This window comes from Pygocentrus nattereri, chromosome 23, assembly GCF_015220715.1.
Source record: "Pygocentrus nattereri isolate fPygNat1 chromosome 23, fPygNat1.pri, whole genome shotgun sequence".
Lineage (NCBI taxonomy): Eukaryota > Metazoa > Chordata > Actinopteri > Characiformes > Serrasalmidae > Pygocentrus > Pygocentrus nattereri.
In genome coordinates this window covers 12,773,755-12,801,634 of record NC_051233.1, presented here as the reverse complement: position 1 = coordinate 12,801,634, position 27,880 = coordinate 12,773,755, and the positions used below count along the sequence as shown (strand labels likewise).

The 27,880-nt window shown below is 38.3% G+C and overlaps 1 protein-coding gene across 2 annotated transcripts; it reads left to right on the top strand.

The window, feature by feature from the left end:
- Positions 1-2,370: 2,370 nt before the first annotated feature.
- On the top strand, positions 2,371-27,880 carry spns3 (spinster homolog 3 (Drosophila)). Of its 2 annotated transcripts, XM_017701734.2 has the most exons (14): positions 2,371-2,616; positions 6,511-6,654; positions 7,203-7,436; positions 7,542-7,607; positions 9,871-10,007; positions 11,187-11,338; positions 12,059-12,125; positions 13,253-13,395; positions 16,744-16,896; positions 19,900-20,089; positions 20,280-20,345; positions 20,442-20,540; positions 21,469-21,640; positions 27,346-27,880. In XM_017701734.2, exons 3-14 carry the CDS (start codon positions 7,217-7,219, stop codon positions 27,387-27,389), a joined length of 1,509 nt encoding a protein of 502 aa, XP_017557223.1. In that variant the 5' UTR covers positions 2,371-2,616; positions 6,511-6,654; positions 7,203-7,216; the 3' UTR covers positions 27,390-27,880. The 2 variants fall into 2 exon arrangements, with proteins under 2 accessions (XP_017557223.1, XP_017557225.1); XM_017701736.2 differs by lacking the exon at positions 6,511-6,654.

Below are 27,880 nucleotides of genomic sequence, written 5' to 3'. Positions count from 1 at the left end.
ATAAACATTATTAAGGTATAGAGTCACTTAAAGCAAAAGGATTTTAGTCTAAAGTTCATGTCATTTAATGTCAGTTTGCTGGTCATGTACTGGCTAGCATTTTGGAGTAATGCTCAAAATTTGCTAAAATTTTTATCACCAAAGCCAAATATTTTGGTAGAGTAGACGCAAGACAATTTCAATTATTCAATTTCAATTGTTTTAATGAACTAAACATATTTATGAGTCATTCAAAATAAAATAAAAAGATTTTGGTCTAAAGTCCAATAGCAAAGTCAGTGTTTTCAACTTTGACACTGAATCAGTTCATGAGAATGATCCATATCTGAGACCAGTTTAGGGGTCAGAGTTGTAATGTAGCCAAAAAAAGTAAAACAATTTGATCAATTTGCTAAAATTTAACTACATCAAAGTTCACAATAAAGCAGGGAAAGAACGGTCCCTGTTTCAAATTATGAATGCTAATGTCGCACTCTTCAAAACCTTGTCACTGGGTAGCTCAACCACCATAATGCAATAGAAATCAGAGCTTAGAAGTAAAACAGGGAAGAAGGAACTAGTAACAAAGACTACTTACAGAGGAACAGAAGAGTAATAGAGACTGTCTCGCTTGTTTTGCAAATTTCACAATGATCTGTATGCAGAGAGAGCCACTTCCTTCAATATGGCACAACATTGGCCTCTTTCTGGGAACATGATGAAGTGACCACTTCCATTTTAAATCAAGGCGATCTAGTATGTGTAGGATAATGTGAAGAAAATGACAGGATGGTTTCTGTTTCAATTTAGACAATCCTTACGGGGGATGATTACATAATCATTACTGTATTAGCAGGAACATTCTGTTTTCACAACTTCACATGGATATTAAAGGGAAATTCCGGCCAAAAAAATGTTAACTATGTTAAAATGTTAGCATCACTTGATTTATTATAAATACCTTACAGTGGTGCCGCAATATCCTCTAGAGTGAATTTTTCCAGCTTAAACATTACAAAAAGCTCCTTTTGATGATGTATCTTGTAGGGGTTGGGGACAGGGTGGGGGTTGTCTTACATTTGCGTAGTGCATGCTGGGTGTTGTAGTGAGAGAATACTGATGTAGGACAAACATAAAGGTTATTCAGTTGTGAATTCTGTCACACCGATGAGGGCAAAGGAAGAAATGATGGACTATGGAATTTATTATGGAACTTACTAAATGCTAGTCCTAGGCCAGAAAAGCCCTCTAAGGCCCTGCCTTAGTGTTTTATTGTTTTACTGTTACACAATGACTTGTCTTGGTAACCGTGTAAATTTCACTTCACATTACAGCACAAAGTCTTTGGAAGAAATAGGAAAAGGCCCTGAGGGAGTTTGCTTACTGTACGTAATAGAGGCCCTGATCCTAGAGGTGAAAGGTTTTCAAGCTCTGAAATGTTTTGAAATCCTTCGCCATTTGGCAACACAAAGAGCTCATCAGAACTAACAAGCAAAAATAAGAAATATACAGTTGTGTGGAAACATTTTGGTCCCTCTGGTCACATGACATGTTTTGCTGATTTAATAATATGAAAATAAGTACACATAATCTACAGAGAACACATCAGTTTTAAAGCATATTTACTGTTTATTTGCTGAATTTAACATATGGGGGAAAAAACATAGAATTCTACGCATGCAAAAGTTATGGAACCTTTAATATTGTTTGTTTTCTTTATGTCAAACCTAGCAAACAGAAACCATGCAATACATGTAGCTGAAAAATGGCATCCTGTACAGGATGTGATAACTTATTTTCACTTTCACAATCAACAAAACCTGTTATTTGACCAGGGTTATGCATATGACGTCTCAGTCCAGAATAACTGTAGTTTAGTGTAGTGGGTAACACGTTTGGGTAAGCTGGCATAGTGTAGTAGGTAACACCTCTGCCTTCCACGCTGTAGACTAGCATTTGATTCCATATCTGGGCATGCAACCTATGATATTCAATTATGAGTCCTTGGACAAGACTCCTAACACTACCTTTGCCTCCCTACGTAAATGTAAATCGTAAGTTGTTTCGTATAAGAGCATCTACGAAATGTTGTAAATGTAGTCCTGGACTAAAACCATTCTCCACTAAGAATGCTTCAAAATCCAGACTAAATTTGATCTGCAAATGACAAGCATTTATTGAGACGTTATACATAATACTCCTATTCCTTTGTGCTGAATGTTGTGAGCCGAACAGGGCTTGTTTCTTTGTTGAAAAGATAAAAAAAGCTGTGTGAAAGGCTTTTGAATCCTACCCACTGAGAATGCTGAGAGGAGGAGGGGGTGAAAAAAAAATGCAATTGGCTTCTGCTGCAGACTGCGTCACAAGGAGGAACTGTGTGCAAGCGTGTGACCAGCCGGGGATAGAGTTAGAGGGGGCAGGGCTCAGTTCTCACTTGGTAACCTGGTAGTTTTATTGAAGTTACAGACACATCTCCTTCAGTTTGTCAGTGCAGGCCAATCACGGCCACAGCTCTCGGCCACCAGAACAGCAGAGGAGATCCAGAAGAAGAGGCTGTGGGAACAAATCATGAACTGAACCATAGAGGAAACCAGGACTGCATCCAGCCCAGTGTGAGCTGCTGACCAGCCATTGAAGGTAGCTGTGTATGATGCACCACTATCTAAGTTTTCTTCTACTATCTGGGTTCAGAGGAACTTGGAATTTATTGTAAAATAGTTACATTTTATTCACCAATATGTTGAATCTAGGGTGAGAAATAACTCACAGTTTCACTTGAACACCCATGACCATCTCCATGTCTCAAAGACCACTACTGTTTTTTGCTGAGCTGAAGCTAAACAGTTGCATGGTATTGTGTGATGTTGTGGGAAAACACAGTGTGCACAACTGTGCCATTGTTGGCAGTTCTCATTGGCACTCAAGGCGAGGAATGCATCCAGATTCGCAAAGAATCTCACTGGTGCGAAGTCTGCCAGCAGCCGTATCAACAGAGCAACTCTGACCTGTTTTTAGTTAAACGTTCAGAAGACAAACAGCACGGCACTTTCATCACTGTTCATTTCACCAGTGTCATGTTGTGAAGCGCCTGAGGCAATAGGTGCTAGATAGTTTCAACATGTGTCTTATTTTTCACACACTCCTCTGCATTGTACTAGAAAAGAGGAATTCCACCATTTTTTCTGTTATATGTAGGTCTATATTTATATATGTACATATATATATATATATATATATATATATATGTAGTGTATATGTATGCAAAAGTGTTGGTGCCCCTTAACAGTTTATAAAATACATATGGCCTGTGAGAAACATTTTAGATTTTGTTCTTTGACCCCTTAAAACTTTTACTAAATGCTTCTATAACTAAATTAATCAACCCTTTTTGCACGGTAGTCAAATCAAATCGAATCACGTTTATTGTCACATCACATTTACACAGGTGGAAAGTGAGGTAGCCCCCTTATATAATTGAAATACTATATATATATATATATATATATATATATATATATATATATATATACTGACTCTGAATATACACATATGCACAATATACACTGGTACTGCACTATTCCAATGTACAGTTGTACAGTAATAAGTTATGAAATAAAACTATGAAGCTGTTGAACACATTCCTTATGTGCAGTTAGTTAGGTACACAGGGATAGGATACTGAAATAGAATCTTCCAGATTTTACAGGATACGGATAGAAGATGTACAAGAGGTCAATCTATATGTGTAAGTACAGATTTGCTAGCTTGAAGGCGCAGTAAGAGTCTGTTGGTGTGGATGAGGTTTAGATTGTCCATGCAGTTACTGAAGATTAGGTCTCAGAATGTAATATGCCTAGAATTTTAAAAGGTTCCATTTTTTTCCAATATGTTAAACTTAAAAAAAATAGTAATTTTCCACCAAAATGAGCAGAAAATGCCATGTTTAAGTTTCTTTTAGCTTAGAATCTCAACAGAGCATGTATTTTGTCCAGTTGTGTTCAAACTTTTACATATAACTGTTTATAGACTCACATTTTATATATATATATATATATATATATATATATATATATAAACATATATATATGTTTATATATATATAAAAATTTATATATATATATATATATATATATGTAAACATTTTATTTGTACATGAAGTCATGCTCACCAGTACAGCTAACTCTGGACCTGTATGTTCATAGTTACCAATGGACATAACAGAATGTTTAGGAGCAGTGTTCAAGGCAAGATATCAAAAGCTCCTCTGATATTTTGTTTTCAAAATGTCAGCATAATTCACCAGTTTGATCAGCCATTTAGAGTAATTTCAAATGAAAAGGCAGATTTTAGAGAAACGTAACATCAAACAACTGTGGCAATAGATACCAGAAGTCAGATATCATTTTATTTATCTAAAATGACCAGTGAAGCTACATTTGTGTTCTGACCTTTTATACAGTACATCAATGATGGCAAAATAGTCATAAATCTGAAAAATATGTTTTGTTTAGGGACTATTTCACCTTAAATTACATGTACATATTAGCGAGAAAGATGTTTTAGATCAGGGCTTGTGAGGACTTGGCCTGCCAGAAAGTCACCCCAGACTTACCCCCTCTCTTAATGAGAGAACATACATTTCTATACTACATATAACTGAATAACGTCTTATGTTCCTTTCAAAGCTGTATTTTTGTAATGAAATGTAGTGAAATGTTATAAAATACAAAAATCTACATTTATAAAACTCTTTGTTTGGTGTCAAAACCTTATTTCAAAGCTATCGTAGAACAATATCTCAGGCATCAAGCATATTTGTAAACATTTTATGTAATACCTTTCTGTGCGGTGGCAACTAAAAGTGTCTAATGCCTGGTTCCGATCATCACTATTGTGAACAATCCTGACTATGTTTCTCAATCAGTGGTACTTCACGTTAAGAACTCAGTATGGTTCTGCTGCCTTTTTGGAGGCATTTATTGGTCAGATGACCACTGGATCATGCTGTAAGAGAGTACCCATTTGGTCATGCATCTTTTTGTGTAATTCTCTTGTTGTTACATAATGAGATTTGCAGAGAGATTGAATTTGCTATTACAATATTTCTGGTGTAAAACAATGTGAACAGCTGGTACATAATACTCTTTAAGGCTCTTCTTAGGCCATAAATAATGTGATGCCCTTGCTTAAGATTACATAACATTCCTATAGGTATCCAATTCCTTCATCTCCTTCGCTATTGCTTGTAAATAATGGCCTTGCTTTGGTTACACTCATTTGCAAGGCCAAAGAGGAAACGGTGTGGGTTCTTGTTCAGTACAAGGCTGTGTTTGTGATGCGCACAAGCAAACAAGATTAGCCTGTTTTAATATAGATATAATTCTAACACAACACCACTTTTTATTTCTTTTACTTCTTTCTCAGTACCTTGAGTACTGGCTAATAGTGATATCCATTTGTTTCCATTTAAAAACTACTAAGCTGTCAAATGAGCTACTTTTTCCTGAAGCACTTTGCTTAAGGTGGTCATCTAAAAGTGCTCAAATGCTTTACCACTCTTTAGGAATAAATATGTTCCAACAACATGACAAAACTGTCATTTTTTCAGCTAAACTCTCCCTCAAAAAGCTCCCCAAAAAGACCCAAACCTTTCAACAACATTTATTACACTTGGCATCAGTTTACTGGCTCTTCACAAACTCACTCTTTTCAATCTAAAAGATAAGAGTTGAATAAAAAAAGACTAGAATATAATGTAACATTAGCTGAGATAAAACACCAGTACACACTTAAAAATAAATGGTTATTCAAGGGTTCTTTAGCAAAGATAATGGTTCTATATTGAACCATGAACACTCAAAGAACCCTTTGCATGATTAACAGGTTCTTTGTATCCTGAAAGGGTTGTTCAGGTCGCAGAGTAGATGGTTCTATATTGAACATTTTTGAAAAGGGTTCGATATAGCACCAACAAAGGTTCTGCTATTGTTACAATTTCAAGCTTGTAACGATAGAAGAACACTTGTTGGTGCCATATAGAACCCTTTTCAAAAAGGTTCTATATAAAGTCATATGCAACACACTCTCCATCAGTCTGAAGAAGCATTTTACCATGCAAAGAACCATTTAGTCCTCAATCAAAAGGGTTTTTTGCATGTTCATGTTTCTATATAGAACCATTTTCTTTACTAAAGATCCCTTGAAGAGCCATCATTTCAAAAAGTGTAGTATTTCTACATCTAAAAGACTGGCTGCCTTTCTTTCCATATGGCTTTAATTTAACACAGTTTTGGCAAAATGCAGAGTGAGAAACTGAACAGTGCTAGGAGTGTCTGAGTGCCTTTACAGTTGTTGTGTTAAAATACAGGAGAATGCATCAACATCACAGCATATTTGTGGTTTAGTTGACTGTATAAAGTTGCTTCTGTACAGTTATTTACTGTTAATAAGGTACACTAAATGAATATGAAATTGGTGCGACTAGTAGATGGAAATGTACTGTAATTTTACAGTATGTGTTTTTTTTAACAGAGGCACATTGGATTCAGCCCTGCCCATTCTGTCATTTTGGAAAAAAAAAGAAAAGCAGTGGTGTCACATTCCAGTTTCCCTGGCTCCCAGGAAAGCGCATGGATTCTTCTGTAGCTGATTAAAAACCAAGGAAGAAAAAAAAAAGTTTAGTCCACAATAAACTTTTCAATAATTCTGACTTACTATCTCAATTTCACAATTATGACAATTACATAATTATGACACAGCATCTCATGATTATGACTTAGTGTCTCATTATAATGACTCATTGTCATATTTATGACATAGTGTCTCGTGGCTTACTTTCTATAAATATGAAATCTTATCATTTTTATTGGACACTAAGTCACAATTATGAGATGGCAAGTCATAATTATGAGGTACTATGTCCTACTAACTATGACCTACTTTCTATAATTTGAGAAAACTATATTATTATTATAAGACACTAAGATGAGATAATTATTATTATGAGATAATTTATTATTATGAGATAATTATGACTTTGTAATTCTTTATGATGACATGCTAAGTCATGATTATGAGATGTTAGATCATAATAATGACATAGTAAGTCGTCATGATGATATACTATATATTATATTGAGTTAAATCAGGTGTGTTTGAAAGAGAAAAATCACCAAACTATGACACTTCAACTGGGCTAAAGCTCTGTAAATTCTTTCCTCTAGGACCATTTGTAACCATGGAGAAAGAGACCTCGAACGGGCCAACCCAGCCTAAAGAGAAGCTGAGTTTGAGCTCATGCATGAGTGCGAGCTACCGCTATGGCTCCATAAGCAGCCAGCCTGAAGATAACATCATATCCTCTGCAGAAACCATCTCCCCTAAACGGGCCTATATAGCCGTGGCTGTGCTCTGTTACGTGAATCTGCTCAACTACATGGACCGCTACACAATCGCAGGTGAGTAGACCAACCACCCTCAAACAACAGAGGAACCTAAAGAGTTCCTCTAAGCTGTCATTCATTCTTTTAAGGCCAAATGCATTTGTTCTGTCTGTATTGCAGGAGTTCTGCCAAGCATCCAGAAATACTTCCTCATCAGTGACAGCACATCTGGTCTACTACAGACAGGTATCAGCTTCAAAGCACCACTCAAGATGGGCTAGCATGCTCAGCTCTGCTGCTTGAAAAGCCAAACAGTAACTAATGTTAAAGGAAATGTACATTTCTGCATAATTAAATTATTAGGTTGGAAACGATGTATTTAATGTGAAATGCTCTAATGCTCTATTGAACCTACTGAGTTACAGTGGTGGTGACAGGAGCCAGACATCTGAAGCCTTTAAAGGGTACATGTTTTTGGAAATTAGTAGTATATAAAGTAGTATGTAAACATTACTAATGTTTCCATATGTGGAAACTATTTCATGATGTCATAAAAACGAACATATTTACACATCAACCTACATCAGTTTAGCTCTGCATATTCATTCTTTAGTTAAGTTTATGAGTGTTTTTGTCCTCACTGCTTTTTCAACAAGGCAGTACAATGTCCAGTCAGAGCAGAGCTAATTTATCTGTCCTAATGGCGTAGTAACAAAAACTTGGAAAATGGTCAGGTAGAAATGAAAAAAAAAAATTGAAAAAATGAAGAATATGGACCCTTTAACAGATTTACTTCACAGAAAGTTGCTACATTAAATATTTCCAAATATGTTGCCAGATGCCTGAGAGTGTTGCAATGAAGTTTTGGCCCAAAATGTATTTATTTACATGCAGGGTAGTATTTCTATAGGGTACTAGTCCCTAAAGAAAATGTACATGGGTCAGATTTTGTTTTGTATTTATCAACATTACAACTGAAAACTCAGAAGACACGTGTAGATTCACTAGTCATCTGATGCCATAATCTCTATATTTGGCATTGCACCACAGTATTCTCATTTAAATCAAAATAATAAAATCCTTATAGCCTTTACTACTCTTTTAGCTCGAAAGCAAATACTACTTAAATGGAAAGATAAGTCCTCTCCAACTTTTAAAATGTGGTTTATTGAACTTTTATACAATTTGACTATGGAAAAAATAAGGTATTCTATAAGAGGTTGTGCCTACAAATCTTTTGATATCTGGCAACCGGTTTTGGATCAAATTAGGGAGATGGATCCCTCGCTAATCTTATTCTCACAGGAGTAATGTACATATTTTGTAATTTTTTTCTTCTCTCCTTTTTAAATACTAATACTTTATGAATCTTTTCAAATCTATATTTGCATTTGTGCAACAGTTGGGGGTTGTTTTGGGTGGGGGGGGTTGAAATAATGACAAAAAATAAAACGTGTATTATATAGTGTATTAATGCTTAAGATGTTCAATAAAAACACTTGGAAAAGAAAAGATTCACTAGTCATTTTGGATAGTAAACAAAATGACTACATTTGCACTGTGCTCATCATGAGCACTATGGGAAAGAAAGATGCCCTGCTACAATGCACAGTTGCGTATCAAAACCACCCTGAATGACTTTTTTGGCATTTCCTTATGCGAAAAATGTCTCTTTAATGACCACAGCTGCTAGCATGGTAATAAATTTAAAGCTAGTTTCTGTGCTCCTGTGAATAGTATGTACAGTAAATGCCACTGAATGTAGATTTGTCATTGTGACACACAGAAAGCTATGCTAGTCAGCTGTACCACTACACATCCACTTTAGCGAATTCATAGAGAGTCCTTACTGAAGGCGTCATGCAATTTCAACTTCTGCCTGTCAATGCAATAGTATGTGGGACTGTATGTTGGTTGTTTATCAAGAGTATCAGAAAGGAAGCTAAGACTGTTATCTTTAACTCTATAACACCACTTCCTGTTGACTTATGAAAAGTTCACAGTTTATTGTGACGCAAGGTCGACATACTTGTCTCTACCAATACACTTGTTATCTATTAAACCTCAACAAAGACAGTATTTTTCTGAGTAAAGTCTGTTTTATGCAGACGTTATCAGTCTCATGCTAATATGAAGCTAATTGAAGGCTTATCTTAGCATCCATTCACCTCCTCTCATTCAGTCTTTAATCTAGCACTACCACTGAATCATGATATGTTGCTTTGATAGATACAATAAGGAACTACTTTTAAATAATGTTATCACGTAGGCTAGATGTTGTATGTGTCTGGCTTGATGTCAAAGCTGAAATGGTCTCTTCAGATAATCCACCGCAGGATTATTACAGTCAGTTTTATTTTACAGTCAGTTTATTGAAACTGGGTGTCACCTGATGTGTGATAAGATCTGCCTCTAGGCTGCCGCCCCACAGTTTGAAAGACAAAGTGGATTATTTAATAGACGTAATGGGCCGCTGACATTCTGCTGTGAAACGTCCATGCTTTTACAGTTTTCATCTGCAGTTTCATGCTGCTGGCGCCAGTCTTCGGCTACCTCGGTGACCGCTACAACAGGAAGCTGATCATGGTGTTTGGGATGATTGCGTGGATTGCCACAACACTGAGCAGCTCTTTCGTCACAGAAGCGGTAGTGCAACACTGTTCTCGCTGGACTTCTAGTATTTCAACAAGCAATCATGTTGTGGAGCTGTTGTTTAAACCCACATCCTGAGCAATGTTGGAATGTACATTTAAGATTTATCATTATGTGTAAAAGTTTGTACACCCCCGGGCTAAGTGAAAATAACACATTCTCTACAGAGAGCACGCTTCAATCTAAATTCGGCCGTTTACTGTACAATTTTGTTTATTTGACAGTAAACAGTCCTAAATTTTGCACAGGCCACATTTCATGTTGTATTTTTCCATGATATGTTAAACTCACCAGTTAAACAGTAAATGTGCAGAAAACCAAAAAACATGCATTTTACCAGGAGGGTCCCCAAACTTTTGCACAGAACCAAAGAAAAAGGTGAAATGGTAAGTAGTGTCCAATAGTTTGGAATCATTTGTCATATTAATAAATGTAGCTGTTTTATATACACTATCATTTAAAAATCTGGCCTCACCATTTTCATTAATCTAAAGCAATTGTTCATTGTATTGTTCAGGACATAATATGGTGCAGAGTTAGAGACCAAAGGTTATAATTACAGAGAAGCATTTAGCATCCACTCTTTACCTTCATTATAGCTTCTGTCTTTTTTAGGGTGCTTGATTTCAGTTCTTTAAAGAAATCTGTAGGGATATTTTTTTTATACCTCCAAAGTTCAGTCTTAGTAGTTGGTTGCATTTTCTGCTCCTCATGATCCTCATGAAGAACAAATTTCCAAACATCCACAAGATGTCCAGTGTTGGTGTCCTAGCGCAAATATTCCTCTTTTTTGTCTATTTACTTTTTTCAGTAATGGCTTTAGTTTCACACCCTTCAGACTTCTCAAAGCTATGGGTCTAAAAGGATAGCTCTCAAAAAGCTGATACTGAAAAAGGCAATAGACCAAAAAGATGAGAATTTGCAAATCAAACAAAAAAGCTGCTGGGAGTCCAGACCCTTAGATGACTGAATGTGTTTGGGATTACTTGGTGAGAAGTATAAAATGTAACCAAATTCTAAGACTGAACTCTATAGGTGTGGGAAAAATTCTGCAGATCTCTTTGAAAAACTGAAAGTGGGTCTCCTGAAAAGAATGGAAGGTGCAATAAAGGCAAATAGTGGACATACTAATCTATCAAATTAATCTATCACACATGCCTTTCTGGTTTTTAGTACTTCTGGGTGCTGGTCCTTTTGCGAGCGTTGGTTGGGACCGGAGAGGCCAGTTACGTTACCATTGCTCCTACTATTATTGGAGACCTGTTCACAGGCACCAAAAGAACACTCATGATCTCCTTCTTCTACATCTTTATCCCTGTGGGAAGGTAAATGAAGGAAAAAAAAATCCATATATTTCTGACAAAGAACCATGTGAACATGCAACAAACCACTGACAGAGGCTTTTTGGTCTAAAACTAGCATTTAATATGTTGTTTGTCATGGTCTGTGTTATTGTAATATTCTGAAGGGCATCTTTGCATCCTTCATCCTCATAGATTTGACAGAATTCATTCATTTGTATCCTTTTTTTGTGTTTCCCTCCATCAATGTTCTGTCACAAGGGTGCCCAGCATGCATTCCCTCACTGAGATAAAGAGATCCTAATTGCTAGCATAACCACTGATGTAGAGGCTAATAAATATAGAAGTGCTGTTTGGCCTTCTGCCACTAAGATTAGCTATCTGGCTTCCTTCTGCATTTGCTAGCTAGTTTCTTACAGCCCACACTTCAAAAAAGTGCCTCCCAACTTCAAGTAACATCATCAGAAAGGGAGTTTAGTAGTTTTAGTAGGTGAGCAGACATGCTCACAACAGATGAAGCAAGAGTTACAATTTTTATTTTGGCTATAGTTTTTAAGCATTCAAATGCTCCATTGAGTCATCATGGTTCCATCTGAAACCACTGCCTTTGCAAAGAACCCATGAAAAACCTGTTTTTTTAAATGTGCATGCCATATATTGCACATTCTTGTGAGTCGGTTTAATTATCCTGTTATAACAATGATAATTTTTGTATTTTGTTTGAATTTTCCTTCCATATCGAAGTGGTCTTGGCTACATCGTGGCAGCCAGAATCGCGAGTGTTACCGGGGACTGGCGTTGGGCCCTCAGGGTAAGACTCTTCTATTAAACCTTGGAAGTCAGGACACAGATGAATGGATATGCTAATTAAATGTTTGATTGTGCTGACCATGTTAAACAGTCCAGCTTTGTACTGGGTCTGGTTCAACTTAATGCCTTTAAACCAGCCTGGACTTCATTAGTCAAATGTGGAAAATGTCCACTCATTTGTAATCACACTGCGAAAAGGGTCACTATATCATCTCATTTAGAAGACAATAAGAAAAGACACATAGTCCTTCATCAAAAATGTATTTACTTTTCCCCACCTGTAAATGTCTTCTGGTGTCTGATTAAAGGAGCCAAAAAGAGTTTAATGTAGCGTATAAACATTGTTAGTGATATAATGTACTGTCCACTCCTCAGTCCATAAGGTACATTTATGAAAATTAAGCTGCAGAAGCAGACTCTTCTGTTTTTTTTAGCTTTTGTGATGTAACAAAATCAAGGTATTTACATGCATGCACCGATTTAACCTACAGCAGTTTAGATCCAATCACATACTCTAAAGTTATTAAGAGTGTTTCAGCCAAGACTGCTATTGAACTGAGGCACATTATTGGGCAGGCAGTCAGGAATGCAGTTGTTTGCATATTGTCGCTGCTTTTTTTATCACCTTTTTTCTACCACATTTGAACACACAGGCTGCCCTTCTCATTGTGTGAAAATCACATGATGAATGGACATGGTCAAGTGAATTATGACCCACACAAACATCACAAGTGTACTTCATGGAAAACAATAAAATGCTAGAAAAATCTGGGATGGGGCCCTTTACATTATTATGCACCAGCAAGCGAGGAAAAATAATATTAACCAATAATACCATGTTTCACCTCCTCCCTCCAGCCACCTCCAAATATCATAGAGAAAAAATGCTCAGCTAGCTCAAAGACCATCAGTGGTAATGCATTATATTTAACCTTAAAAATTACTAAGCAATAAAGAGTACTGTTTGCCAAGACCTGAGTTTGGGCGCTCTAAAGGCATTTATTAGCTAAATCAAGTGTTTGGAACTAAACTATGCTGGGTGGGTGACCACTAAGAGCATGGTTGAGCACCCCTGATGTAAACTAAATCTGGACACCATAGTTACCTATACTGCTTGTTCTATTGCAGCTCAACCCCATCCTGGGTGGACTCGGCCTGGTGCTGCTGGTGTTCCTGATCCCCAACCCACCTCGAGGAGCATCTGAAAACCAAGGAGCAACGTGCGTTGAACGCACAACTTACTGGGAGGATGTCAAGTACCTCCTCAGAAAGTGGGTAGAATTAATTATTATTGGTGGTTCAACCAGACATATTTACCCTAGCACAATGTGGACAAAAGTACAAAGAAATTCTGGCTTCAATTGTTACTACTATTGTTTTCAGCTATGTAATGTAGTTTTGTCCATTTTTAGTCACAGATCTGGCTTATAACTCACTCACTCATTCACATTTAGCAGACTAAAGATTCTCAACAAGAAGGTGGCATTAGCATTAAAATAGCTACTAGTGCTTCACATCAACTTTGACCAGATATCGGGGGAGGTGGGGGACATTGACTCAGAATGGGCCATGTTCCGCTCCTCCATTGTTGAAGCGGCTGACTGTAGCTGTGGTCGCAAGGTAGTTGGTGCCTGTCGGGGCGGTAATCCTCGAACCCGGTGGTGGACACCCCAGGTGAGAGATGCCGTCAAGCTGAAGAAGGAGTCCTACCGGACATGGTTGGCCTGTAGGACACCAGAGGCAGCTGGCAGGTATCGACAGGCCAAGCGATCTGCGGCTTCAGTCGTTGCCAAGGCAAAAACCCGGGTGTGGGAAGAGTTCGGTGAGGCCTTGGTAAGTGACTTTAAGTCGGCTCCGAAAAGATTCTGGCAAACCGTCAGGCGACTCAGAAGGGGAAAGCAGTGTGCCACTAGCACTGTATATAGTGGAGATGGTGTGCTGCTGACTTCGACTGAAGACGTCATTGGGCGGTGGAAGGAATACTTTGAGGATCTTCTCAATCCCACCAACATGTTCTCCAGTGAGGAGGCAGAGTCTGGGGACACGGGAATAGGCTTGTCCATTACTGAGGCCGAAGTCGCTAAGGTAGTTAAAAAGCTCCTTGGCGGCAGGGCTGCAGGGGTGGATGAGATCCGTCCCGAGTTCCTCAAGGCTCTGGATGTTGTGGGGCTGTCTTGGCTGACACGCCTTTTCAACATTGCATGGACATCAGGGGTGGTGCCACTTGATTGGCAGACTGGGGTGGTGGTGCCTCTTTTTAAAAAGGGGGACCGGAGGGTGTGTTCCAACTACAGGGGAATCACACTCCTCAGCCTCCCTGATAAGGTCTATGCAAGGGTACTGGAGAAGAGAGTCCGGCTTATAGTCGAACCTCGGATTCAGGAGGAGCAGTGCGGGTTCCGCCCTGGTCGTGGAACACTGGACCAACTCTTTACCCTCTCCAGGATTCTCGAGGGTTCATGGGAGTTTGCCCAACCAGTCCACATGTGCTTTGTGGATTTGGAGAAGGCATTCGACTGTGTTCCCCGGGGTATTCTGTGGGAGGTGCTTCGGGAGTACGGGGTACATGGCTCTTTGCTACGAGCCATTCAGGCCCTGTACAAACAAAGCAGGAGCTTGGTTCGCATGGCCGGCAGTAAGTCAGACTTTTTCCCAGTGAGAGTTGGACTCCGTCAGGGCTGCCCTTTGTCACCGATTCTATTCATAATTTTTATGGATAGAATTTCTAGGCGCAGTCAGGGGATGGAGGGTGTCCGGTTTGGTGACCTCAGGGTCACATCGCTGCTGTTTGCAGATGATGTGGTCCTATTGGGGACATCATGCCGTGAACTTCAGCTTTCACTGGATCGGTTTGCAGCCGAGTGTGAAGCGGCCGGGATGAGGATCAGTACCTCCAAATCCGAGGCCATGGTTCTCACGCGGGAAAGGGTGGAGAGCCCTCTCTGGGTCGGGGATGAGCTCTTGCCTCAAGTGGAGGAGTTTAAGTATCTTGGGGTCTTGTTCACGAGTGATGGTACAAGGGAGCGGGAGATTGACAGGCGGATTGGTGCTGGGTCAGCGGGCTCTTTACCGGTCTGTTGTGGTAAAGAAAGAGCTGAGCCATAAGGCAAGGCTCTCGATTTACTGGTCGATCTATGTTCCCACCCTCACCTATGGTCATGAGCTTTGGGTAATGACCGAAAGAACGAGATCGCGAATACAAGCGGCTGAAATGAGTTTCCTCCGCAGGGTGGCTGGACTCTCCCTTAGAGATAGGGTGAGAAGTTCGGTCATCCGGGAGGGACTCGGAGTAGAGCCGCTGCTTCTTCACGTCGAGAGGAGCCAGTTGAGGTGGTTCGGGCATCTTGTTAGGATGCCTCCTGGACGCCTCCCTTGGGAGGTGTCACAGGCAAGTCCACCCGGGGAGGAGACCCCAGGGAAGACCCAGGACACGCTGGCGTGACTATATCGCCCAGCTGGCCTGGGAGCGCCTCGGAATCCCTCCCAGGGAGCTAGTGGAAGTGGCTGGGGAAAGGGAGGTCTGGGCTTCATTGCTCAGGATGCTGCCCCCACGACCCGAACCCCGGAGAAGCGGAAGATGATGGATGGATGGATGGATGGATGCTTCACATCAGTGTGTACTTGTTACACAACTCCGTTTCCAAAAAAGTAAAATGTAAAAAAATGCAAATCATTTAAATTTTAGATGTAATTGAATATACTCCAAAGATCATCTATCAAATGATGAAACTGAGAATTCTTATTGGTTTTTGAAATATATATCCTCATTTTGATTTAGATGCCAGCAATCTGTTTCAAAAAAGTTGGGACAGGGGCATGTTTCTCTCTTTGTCACTTTGTCTTTTAACAACACTCTGTACTGTTTGGGAACCGAGGGGACCAACTGTTGTAGTTTTGAAAGTGAAATGTTTTCCCATTCTTGCTTGACTTCAATAAATGTAGTGAAGGTGGACATGGAGATGGTTGGTGTGAAAGTAGAGGAGGCAATGGATAGGGCAAGATGGACCCTAAAGGGAGCAGCCAAAAGAAGAAGCTTGACTTCAATTGCGCAACAGTTCAGGGTCTCCTTTGTCATATTTTTCATTTCTCAATGCTCTGATTGTTTTCAAAGGGTGACAAGTCTGGACTGCAGGCAGGCCAATTTAGCACCCAGACTTAATATGGAGCTTGTAATATACTGTAGTGTATGAGATGCTTCTGTTCTCTCTGTGTTTTTATTGTTTAGTTTTGGGCAGTGTTAGTAGTACAAAAAAAAAGCACAGTGTAATATGTCTTTAAATAGAACATGGTATAACTGTGTAAACCAATGTGCATGTAAAATGATTAGCAATGTTATTTTTTATCATCATTGGTATTATAGAACATATTGATAATACTTTTGGTTAGTTAACCTTTTTTTTCAGGATGAAAAACTGTTACACTCATATTTACACACTCCTACCAGATGTGAGCTTTGAGGTTGAGGTTGTACAGATATGCCACAGATATCTACCACGCAGACAACTTTGATGAATAAGGGCCACGGTGTCCACTCTACAAAAAACTGTAAATTTTGAGAACCTTTCCATCTGTGAACGGTTTTAAGTTAGTGCGTTGTGTTTATGCATGTTTTCTTCTAGCCGGAGCTTCGTCTGGTCTTCTTTAGGAGTGACCGCCATGGCTTTCGTCACAGGGGCATTGGCCTTTTGGACACCCACCTTCCTGTCCCGTGCTCGTGTCCTACAGGGCCTTACTCCTGCTTGCTCTAAAGAGCCCTGTGACCCTTCTGACAGGTACACACAGGATTGACCTGTGCCTCTTTATCTTTACGCAGGGCTGGCACATTTCATTTGAGTGTCACAGAGGAAAAATAACAGAACATACACAGTTCACAAACCTCCTGCTTCATTACTTATTTTAATATATCCTCATTATCTTGGCCTTGCTGTTTCCCCTCAGGAGAATCTCTGTTGCCATCTTAAGAGCTGTTCCATTACTTTATTAACTCATTAGCTCATCTTGTTAGAGTTAGCACAAGGGTCAAATTCAGCAGCAGAACTTGATGCAAGCTGATCAACTGCCTTTCAAACTCCAAAAATTGTTGGACAAAGCTGTTTACAAGCAACAGCAATTAATATTTTTAATTATTCATAACACAAACCATGACATGCAGTTTGCCATGTTAAAGCTGCAGTATGTGAAATTATGAATCAGAATCAGATTCTGTACACCTATAAAATGATGGTTCTTCAAAGGTTCTTAATTAAAGAAAATGGTTCTATATAGAAGCATGATTATTCAAGAAACCCCATGCATGATTAAAGGGTTCTTTGTAATGGCTGTCAGTAGGGGGGAAGGATGGAGCTGGCACAGGGCAACTGGGAGCAGTAAATGTAGAGCTTTTAAGCATGGATGGCACCACCAGTCCCACAGATTCACTCCAGAGACTCCATGTTTGTCCTCTCCACTCAAGCTGGCAGTGTGCTTTCTATGCACCCAGAAATAATGCAGAGCGGGCTAAGGGAATGATGGACAATGCGTTGTAGATGGTTCTACACAGAGTCTTCTACTGTAACAAGCCTGCCATCATAACAGTAGAAGAACCCTTTTTAGTGCTATATTGAACCCTTTTCAAAAAGGGTGACAGCACATTCTCTGTCAATCTGAAGAACCTTTTCACAATGCAAAGAACCCTTTAATCATCCAAAGGGTTCCTTGAGTGTTCATACTTCTACACAGAACCATTTTCTTTACTAAAGAAACCTTGAAGAACCATCATTTTTAAGTGTGTATCTTTCAGCTCGTCAACAAATGCATGTGTATATGATTTGTATTTATAGAGGGAGCCCAAGAGCAAATTATACCAATTCTCTCATAAAGCTGCTTTCAGTTAAAATTATTACATAATACTGCTTTAAGTCATGTCCTGAAGGGGAATCCAGTGATTTTTCAACACTTTTCCACAATTTAGTGGAAAAGATGTAAACAAAGCCATTCAGAAGGATCTGATGAAACATACCGACACAGTATTTTCTTTACAGTGGTGGTGATAGGAACCAGAGGTCTCGACGTCTACCACACAAATATAGCCATGTTATTTACTGTCCAAAACCAGCAAACCTACATGTGTCTTCTGAGTTTTATATATAATGTTGATGATGGTAAAATAGTGGACAATCTGAAAAAAAAAATCTTAGAACATCCTACATGTATCCATCCACCATGACTGGAATACACTGATTAAAATACATGCTATCAGAAAACTATCATAAAACAATGTCCCACACATCAGGCAGCACATTCATAACCATTTAATGTCATAACTTGCTATGAGGGTGGTGTATTTCTGGTTCCTATCACCACCACTAGGAACAGTTCTGACTCTGAACATTTATCTAGAATGGTGCATTTCACACCAAACCAATCTAAATGACTTTAATCATGCAGAAATTTATAAAAATGTCCTTTCGTCAGTAGCTACTATCTAGTGCATTTACATTTATATATATATATATATATATATATATATATATATATATATATATATATATATATTTATATATATATATATATATATATTAGGGCTGTCAAATGATTAAAAATGTAATCCCGATTAATCTCAGAATTTCATATAGTTAATCGCGATTAATCGCATTTTTAAAAAATCTGTGTAATTATTATAGAAAATAAGGATTTTTAAGTGAAATGTTACAATAAAATGGTGAACACATTTTATACTAAATGTGCTTATGTTAAAAACTGCTGGGACAAGAGAAAACTGTAAGGGAGTTTTATTCACTCACATACTAGGCAGAAATACTGAACCCACAAAACACAAAACTGGATTTGTAATAGATTAGGGAGCAGTAGTCGCAAATATAAGACATGTATTCACATACTACTGTGTCTCAGTTCAGATATGTGTAATAAAAGAAAATAAAAACCACATAAAACTTCAATTGTGCTGAAGTTGTATTCAGTCACACACAGCCTATAGGACTTCACAGTACTATGCAAACAAAAATAAATTACACAAAGTTGAACTTCATTAAAGACATGTAGCGTCATACCACAGTGCTACAGCATTGTAAACAGCATGTAAATGTGGCTCACTAGCCACGTTTACATGCAGCCTAATAATCCGTTAATAATCCGAAGAACAGCTCGATCGGAACAGAATACGTCCATGTAAATACCTCAATCGGAATAGCCAGAATCCGATTACATTCTAATCGGAGCGTGTAAATACGGTCTGCGCATGCGCGTCGCGTCATAGCGAGGGGTTTATACCGTTCAATACTGGACCTCACGTGATGTTCGCAGTCATTGTAACGTTCAGCGCTACTCCACGCATGCGCGTCATTTTGCATCGGATTACTTGTGGCGATCATGTAAACGAAGATTTTCATCAGATTGTTGAACAGAGTGGGCATAAACACCTCAGTCTGAATCTATAATCCGATTGTATTCAATCGGATTGGCAAAAATCTTTGCATGTAAACACAGACACTTACTCCTCTACTCTTAATGAAAGATGCCGCGCACGGTCAAGTCTCAACATGAACTACGGATGACTCGCAGGGCCAAATAGAATTTGCGTTAACAGCAGTTTGTTATTATTTTTTTAATCGCGTTAAATTGAGATCGCGTTAACTTCGACAGCCCTTATAATTTCTCTGGGATTGGATTTAACTGCACTTAATAGTAACCATAAACTGCGTCTTATTTGACAATAATATATTTTTTAAAAGAGTTTCACATTTGTGTGCTATTTATGTCTCTTTCTCCTGCTACAGTTACATTTTCGGGGGGATTACAGTGGGAACGGGCATCGTGGGGGTTCTCATCGGTACCGCTATATCCAGGAAGCTCAGGAACAGAGTGGCCAACGCTGACCCACTCATCTGTGCTGTGGGCATGCTTAGCTCTTCACCTTGCTTGTTCATCGCCATTATTTTGGCAGCCTCCAGCATTCCAGGCACATACGTACGTCCCAGTCTCTATCTTCACTGTAAAGTAGCTTTACTTATTTGGGATGTATTGAAACTGCACTTGCTATATTATAAGCTATACATGGAGAACTGGACTCTTAAATAGCCATAAATGCTTTTGATTTTGCTATATATCATAATGTCTAAGTACACATTTCTATTTTTTCATTTGTTTCATCATCTAGGCATGCATTGGTATTGGAGAAACTCTACTTTCACTAAACTGGGCCATTCTAGCCGACATCCTGCTGGTAAGAACTTGAACATTTTGATGCTTGATAACTTTTAGGGTGATTGTCATTATGCTGGAAATGCCTTAAATTCAGTAAATTCAATTTTTGTTTTAGTATGTCGTCATACCAACAAGAAGGGCAACAGCTGAGGCCTTGCAAATTATGGTGTGTCACCTCTTGGGTGACGCAGGAAGTCCGTATCTCCTTGGTGCTGTAAGCATACGACTCAAACGTTTACTGAAAATGTGTATATATTGTTTCTAATCAACACTTTCAACAGAAATTCTCTCCTGTCAGTTTTAGTTCTTTCATTTCTACATTATTAAATCAGTAAGATGTAAGTCATTCAGAGTGGTTTGATTTGAAATGTTCCATTCCAAAGAAACATGGAGAATCAGAGGTGTTCACAGTGGTGGTGATAGGAACCAGACATCCGAAGAGTTAAACGCCTCTAAAATCACAGAAAACTACTGCATGATATGGTCACAAATAAGTTGCCTGATGTCTGAGATGTTGTTTTACAATAGTGTTCAAGATTTTGGCCTAAATGTTATAAGACTAGTCATAGCAGAGAGGTACATGAATGGCACTGTAAGGCAAAACAGTCCCCAAAGAAGATTTTTTGAAATTTACCACCGTTTTGTCATTATCAGAACTATGTATTGCTGCACCACCACTGGACTTAAGGTTTGGACCAACTGGGTGAGTGGGGAGAAGCACATAGAGGACTCCCTTCCAAGGAGTTCCTTGTGCCCCTCCACAGCCCTTGTTTAGTTTAGATAAAGTGTTTTAATGATGTGCTTTTTTACAGTAGTAATATAGTGCACGTTTAGGGTTGGGTTTGTTATGCATTTCTCAGTAACTGGTGGTTTTTGGAGTGATTTACCGTCTTTCTTTGGTGCTTTGCTGTCAGACTTCTACCGCCGTTCCCTTTGTGTATCAGTTTTCTTTTCTGCTGTTTCAATAAAGAGCATTTTCTCTGATAGTAGATAGTTTCTCTGCAACCATTCTCAGCACCATTTCACATCAAACCACTCTGAATGAGTTATGAAATTTTACAAAACGTGTGGAATTACCCTTCAGAGACATGCATGTCTATAAGCTGCACTCTGACTGTGTCCTTTCGGTGTCTTGTGTCCAGATTTCCGATGCTCTGAGTAAGGTTAAGCCCGACTCTCCTGACTGGAGGTTCCGCAGTCTGGAGTACAGCGTTCTCCTCTGCCCTTTCATTGGCGTTCTGGGAGGACTCTTCTTCCTAATGACTGCCCTCTATATCAAAGCAGACAGGAAGGCCGCAGAGATGCTGATGAAAGGTAACAGATGAAGAGCATGATGGATTGTGTGCAGCGTGGCCAAGTAAAACTTTTCACTTTTAAAGGCAGGAACTCAAGGACAGTTTGATTCAAGTCAGTTTAAATCATTTTAAGTCAGTTCAGATGAACTTAGTTTAGCTGAATCCACTTCAGTTCAATTTAGTTCATATAAAAATGAGTTTAGTTAGTTGGAGTGCAGTTCAGTTCAATTCAGTTCATATGAATTTGGTTCTGTTACATACAGTTCAAATCATATTAATTCAGTTTAGTTTAATTTGCATGAATTCAGTTTGGTTCTATTAAATTCAGTTCATATGAATTAAGTTCAGTCCATAAGAATTTGGCTCTGTTCAGTTTATATGGATTCAGTTCAGCTTAGTTCAATTCAGTTCAGTTCCCTGCATTCAGTGTAATTTAGTTAATATGAATCTAGTCCAGCTTGGTTTGGTTCAGTTCACATGAAATCAGTTTAGTAAGTTCAGTTCAGTTAAATTTAAATCAAATTCAAATCATGTGAATTCCACTTGGTACAGTTCAAACTCTAGCTGACGCTTGGCACTGTGGTCAGTACAACTCGATTCAATTCATATTCATTTAGTTTCGTTCCCTTTAGTTCAGTTAAGTCCAGTGCATTTCAGCAGTTCACAGATGGTCCGAATTAGTATTAGAATCACCACTGTGGGCAGGGGGATGTATGCCACAAACACTAACCATAACCGAGACATTTGCTAAGCCTTGTTTAAACGACCTGCAAGTTAACCCGAACACATAATGCTCTGAGCTCATAATAGAAAACCCTATATCTCTCGCTTTGCACACAGCAGCAGTAATGACCTTAATGACTTTAATATCCTGGTAATCAGAGGCAATTATCTCTCTGGTGTTGATGAGCTGTTCATATTTGGATAACTGTAGTATAACTGTATTTATCTTATCCTATATTGTGTTCCCAGCTACTTTTTAAAAACAAGTCATGTTCAGATGCTTCCATATGCTTAAATCCACATAGCAGTCCTCTCTACATTCCCCTGCAAAATACTCTCACTGCTCATAAAACATCTGAGAAGTGAGGAGACCAATTGCTAGAGTTTTGAGAGAGGAATGTTGTTCCATTCTCATCTGATGTAGGATTCTAGCTGCTCTACAGTCCTGGGTCTTCTTCACCAGATTGTTCATTTCATGATGTGCCAAATGTTTGGTGAAAGGTCTGGACTGAAGGCGAGTTCAGCACCTGAACTCTTCTGTGAAGCCATGCTGTTGTGATGGATGCAGTATGTGGTTTAACACTGTCTTGCTGAAATTTTCAAAGTCCTCCCTGAAAGAGACGCTGTCTGTATTTGAGCATGTATTTTTCTAAAGCCTCTATATACTGTTCAACATTGATAGTGACTTTCCAGATGTGTAAGCTGCCCACACCATAGGCACTAATGCAACCCCCCAAACCATTAGAGATTGAGGCTTTTGAACTGCATCATATTGATATATGGCTTCTTCTTTTCATGAGTTTCATTTCATGTGTTCACAAACAGTGATTTCTGGAAGTGTTCCTGAGCCCACGCAGTGATTTCCAGTAAAGAATCATGGCTGCATGTAATGCAGTGCCGCTTGAACGCCCGAATATCTTTTGATGATATTATGTACTGTAGGTGGTGGGATATTCAAAGTCTTCTGAATTTTATATTGAGGAACAATTTTCTGAAATTTTTCACAATTTTAGATACAGTTTTTCACAGATTGGTGAACCTCTGCCTGTCTTTACTTCTGAGAGACTCTGCCTCTCTAAAATGCTCTTTTTAAGATAAGTGATACTTTTTTGTACCCAGTCATGTGAGTTAGCTGCAAATTGTTCAGCAAAAGTCTTAAAGATATAGTTGCTGGTCAAACTGGTATTTTAATTTGATCACTGTCAAAAATGGAATGTTATATATGCCACATATTTAATTCATTTTCATCTGTGTTTTGCTTAATTTATTACAATATTTTAATCCTGAGAATAAACTAGTGTATTCTGGAGTAGTAATGGGTGGGCCTAGGTGCACTGGGCCCCATCACAGCACCGACACTGTTTCATTTCAATTTTAAATAATTTCAAGGTGACTGGCACTTTTAATTATTAACACAAGGTAAAGTGTACAGTACTGCTTCTTAGTTTTGTCATGCTCAAAAACGTGGCAACTTAAAGGCAGCATTTCGCTGCTGTTGGAACAAAATCTTGTATCCTCATTTTTGATGTTTTTTCTGTTTTTGACAAAATTTGAAATGCTTGTTGCCCCTTACATTGTACGTAAGTTTCATGATGTAAGGACCAATAGAAATGACACAAAATTACTTGGAAAGAAGTCGGGTTTCATTGACTTACATTAAAAGTAAAGTATGTTTTTTTTCATTCTCTTTTAAAGTTATCATTTTGGAGGTAAGAGGTTTTGTTCAGACATCAGCGATATGCTGCTCCACAATGTGTACATATCTTTCTGCATTAATAGTGCCTTCAAATATGTACAAGTTACCTTATAATATACTCCCACTATCATAACAGACCCTGGCTTTTGAACTTTATGCTGGTAACAATCTGGATTGTCTTTTTGTTCTCTGGTTCAGAGAAGACAACATTCATTATTTCCACAAACAGCCTGAAAGGTTGACTCATCAAACCACAATATACACTTCAACTGTGGATAAGTCCATTTCAGATGAGCTTGCGGCAGCGTTTCTGGACATTTTTGACACATGGCTTCCACTGTACATAGTACATTCTTAAGCTCCATTTGTGGATGCAGCGATAAGCAGTGTCTATTGACAACCATTTTCAAAGTATTCCATAGTCCATGCAGTGATATCCATCACAGAAGCATGCTGGTTTTTAATGCAGTGCGATATAAGGAATCAACTGTCATGTAAATTTAGTTGTGCTTTGGCCTAGACTTTCTTTTGTTTAAATACAGGTCAAAGTGGCTACACTAATCACTGCTTTCTGTTTTTTATGTGCATTTCACATACTGTCCCAATATTTTTGAATATGGGTTCACTCAAAACATTACCATTGTGAGTGTCAGCACCCAAAAGACAATGATTACATGTCATACAGCATATTCAAAAAGATATTCTTATCTGTACAACAAGGACAAGACATTCTTTAACACTAGGTCAGAACGTAACTAGTGGCAAAGCAAAACAGATTAATTCCAGCACATAAACATCAAGGGAATGCCATATTTCAGGATTCATACTGAAGGTAGATGAAACACAAGGCCCCGTTGCCCTCTCTCTCTGTCTCTCTACTTGCTTTAGCATTTCAGGGATATAAAAGCGTACAGCTTGACATGGGTGTCCTAATGGTTTAATTACATCAAGGTCTACTAAAGGGGAATGATTCATTCTAGAGACTCAGATTTCTTTACAGTGGTGGTGACAGAATCCAAGGGTCTCGATGTCTGCAACGTAAAAGTACAATATTATTTACTCTACAGAATCACCATTGAACACACATGTTTTTCTGTGTTATGTTGATTATGTTAAAATAGTGGTAGATCTGAAATAAGATCTTTTTTTAGAGACTGTTTTGCCTTAGAGTACTTGCATGTGCCCCTTCTGCTCGAATATTTTGCCAAAAGCTTCTAAAACAAAATCAGTAAAACACTGTCTCAGGCATGAGGCAGCAAATTCATATTTCTTTTTTTGGAGCTTTACAGTGTTTTAACACTGCTCCAAAAGTGTTATGCTGCCATCTCACGGAAACACTGCTTGCTTATTTCTGGTACCACCATCTGAGAAATCTGAAAGAAATCGGAGTAAGAGTTTACATGCATTTAGAAATCAGATTACTGAGCCAAAATCCAGCTCTCTTTTTTGGATTTCTAGATCAGAGTATGGTGTTTACATAACCATTTGAATAATCAAATAACTACAGAAATCTGATTATGATTGGATTATTGAGTGCATGTAAACACACCCATTGTCTCAGGCATCTATTCCTAACTATTTCATGTAAAACATGAGACATTAAGCGCCACAGACTTCTTATGACCACCACTGTGGACATAAAGGGAGACAGTAACTTTCTCTAGAGCTGAGCATTTCACATCAAACCACTCTAAATGACTCTGTTGTATATCTCAACTGTTTAATAAAAAAAATCAATAGAATTCCCCTGTAATGAAGTGGCCAGTCACTATATGTTCTGTTGGTTCCTATTTAGGTCAGTCTTTCTTCTTCTTTCGGCTGCTCCCTTTAGGGGTCGCCACAGCGGATCATCTGCCTCCATCTTGCCCTATTTACTGCCTCCTGTACTTTTACACCAACCATCTCCATGTCCACCTTCACTACACCCATAAACCTTCTCTGAGGTCTACCTCTTCTCCTTCTACCCGGCAGCTCCATCTCCAACATTCTTTGACCAATATATCCACTATTCCTCCTCAACACATGTCCAAACCATCTCAACCTGGCCTCTCTGGCTTTATCTCCAAACTGCTCCACCTTCACTGTCCCTCTGATCTGCTCATTTCTAATCTTGTCCATCCTTGTCACTCCCAACCAAAATCTCAGCATCTTCATCTCTGCCACCTATTTAGGTCAGTCATGGTAGAAAAAGGAGCCTGAGTAAAAATGACTTTCCATCATATCGTCCTTCTGCCATGCAGAACTGAAAACTAATTCCACCTCTAAAACATGTACAGTTCTGTGCAAAAGTCAGAGACCATCCTTGATTTAATTTATTTCGGTCAAAATAAATGTACAGATGTACAAAATGTACAAAAAGTACAGGAAAAAAACATATATATATATATACACACACACACACACATATATATATATATATATATATATATATATATATATATATATATATATATATATATATATATATATATATATATATATACACATATATATATATATACACACACACACACACACACATATATGTGTATATATATATATATATATATATATATATATATATATAAAAAATAAGGAAATCACACAGAAGCCTAAACAACTACAATACCTTAGTATTAGGTGAGTCCACTCTTTACTTTTATTACAGATTTCAATATTTTTACAGGGTAGTAGTAATAGTTTTACAAAGAAATCTGCAGGTATTTCTCCACATCTGCAAAGGTCAGTCTTAGAAGTTGTTTTTTTGTCGATTTCCTTTTCTCAGTAAGGGCTTCTTAACAGCCGCACATCCTTTCAGACTCCCAGTGTTGGGTTGTCTTCTCACAGTGGAAGGATGGACAAAAACACCTGTGGATTTTTTCAGATCTGAAGCAAATGCTTGATTTTCTCCTGTCTCTCAAACATGGAAGCTCTAAGTGCTGTTTTTCTGATGGGGACAGTTCTGGTGGTCTACCAAGTCTTGCATGGTTGTTTTGAGTCCCATTTTCTCTGTATTTTTAATCATTTTTTAAACTCCAATTTTTGGAAACATCTGCTTTTTCCTTTGACTTTTCCTTATGCAAGTGGATAATCTTATGTCTAATCTCTTGAACAGTATCTCCTGAAAAATTAATTCCTTGTTTTTAATGGCCATTTGACTGGAAATTAAATAAATAAAAGGTGGTCTCTGACTTTTGCAGTACTGTATGAACATCACAGAGTTCCTTTAAGCTGGTGATGTTAAGCAAATATAATCAATGAATTTCCTTCGCTTTTTGCAGTTTTTCTATGCTCTGATTGCATGTCTGTCCCTGTTTGTGTTCCAGGAGAGACCCCAGTCCAAGATGAATCCACTGCTGATTCAACCTGACACAGCAAGTGTGTATACAGTTAAGCAGATTGGTATGACAAGGGAGCGTTTTAAGCTCCAGGCCTGTGTAGGCTTACATTCAGGTGCACTGTTCAGTAATGTAGTTTTAAAGTTTAGGCTTTTTTATATGTTAGATTTTTTATTTTATTTAAGTTTAAAATTTTAAACTATTCACACTTTGTGTGATTTATCTGCTTATGACCATCAATTACACATAAACCAGCCTGTCACATTTGGAGCAGTAGCCACACAACTTGCATTCCACAAACAAACCACTTTTTTACGTTTACCATGTTCAGTAATTATGGCTGAATCACCCCGACAGAAGTCCGGTTCTCTAAATTATGCAGAGATGTGCTATCCACATTCTCTTGAGGGTTTCTATACATCTTTTTTTATATTTAATTTCATTTTTTGCCAGATTAAAATGAATGTGTATTATGTGTAATTTCAATTTTACCACATTTTTCAATAAACTTTTATTACATAAG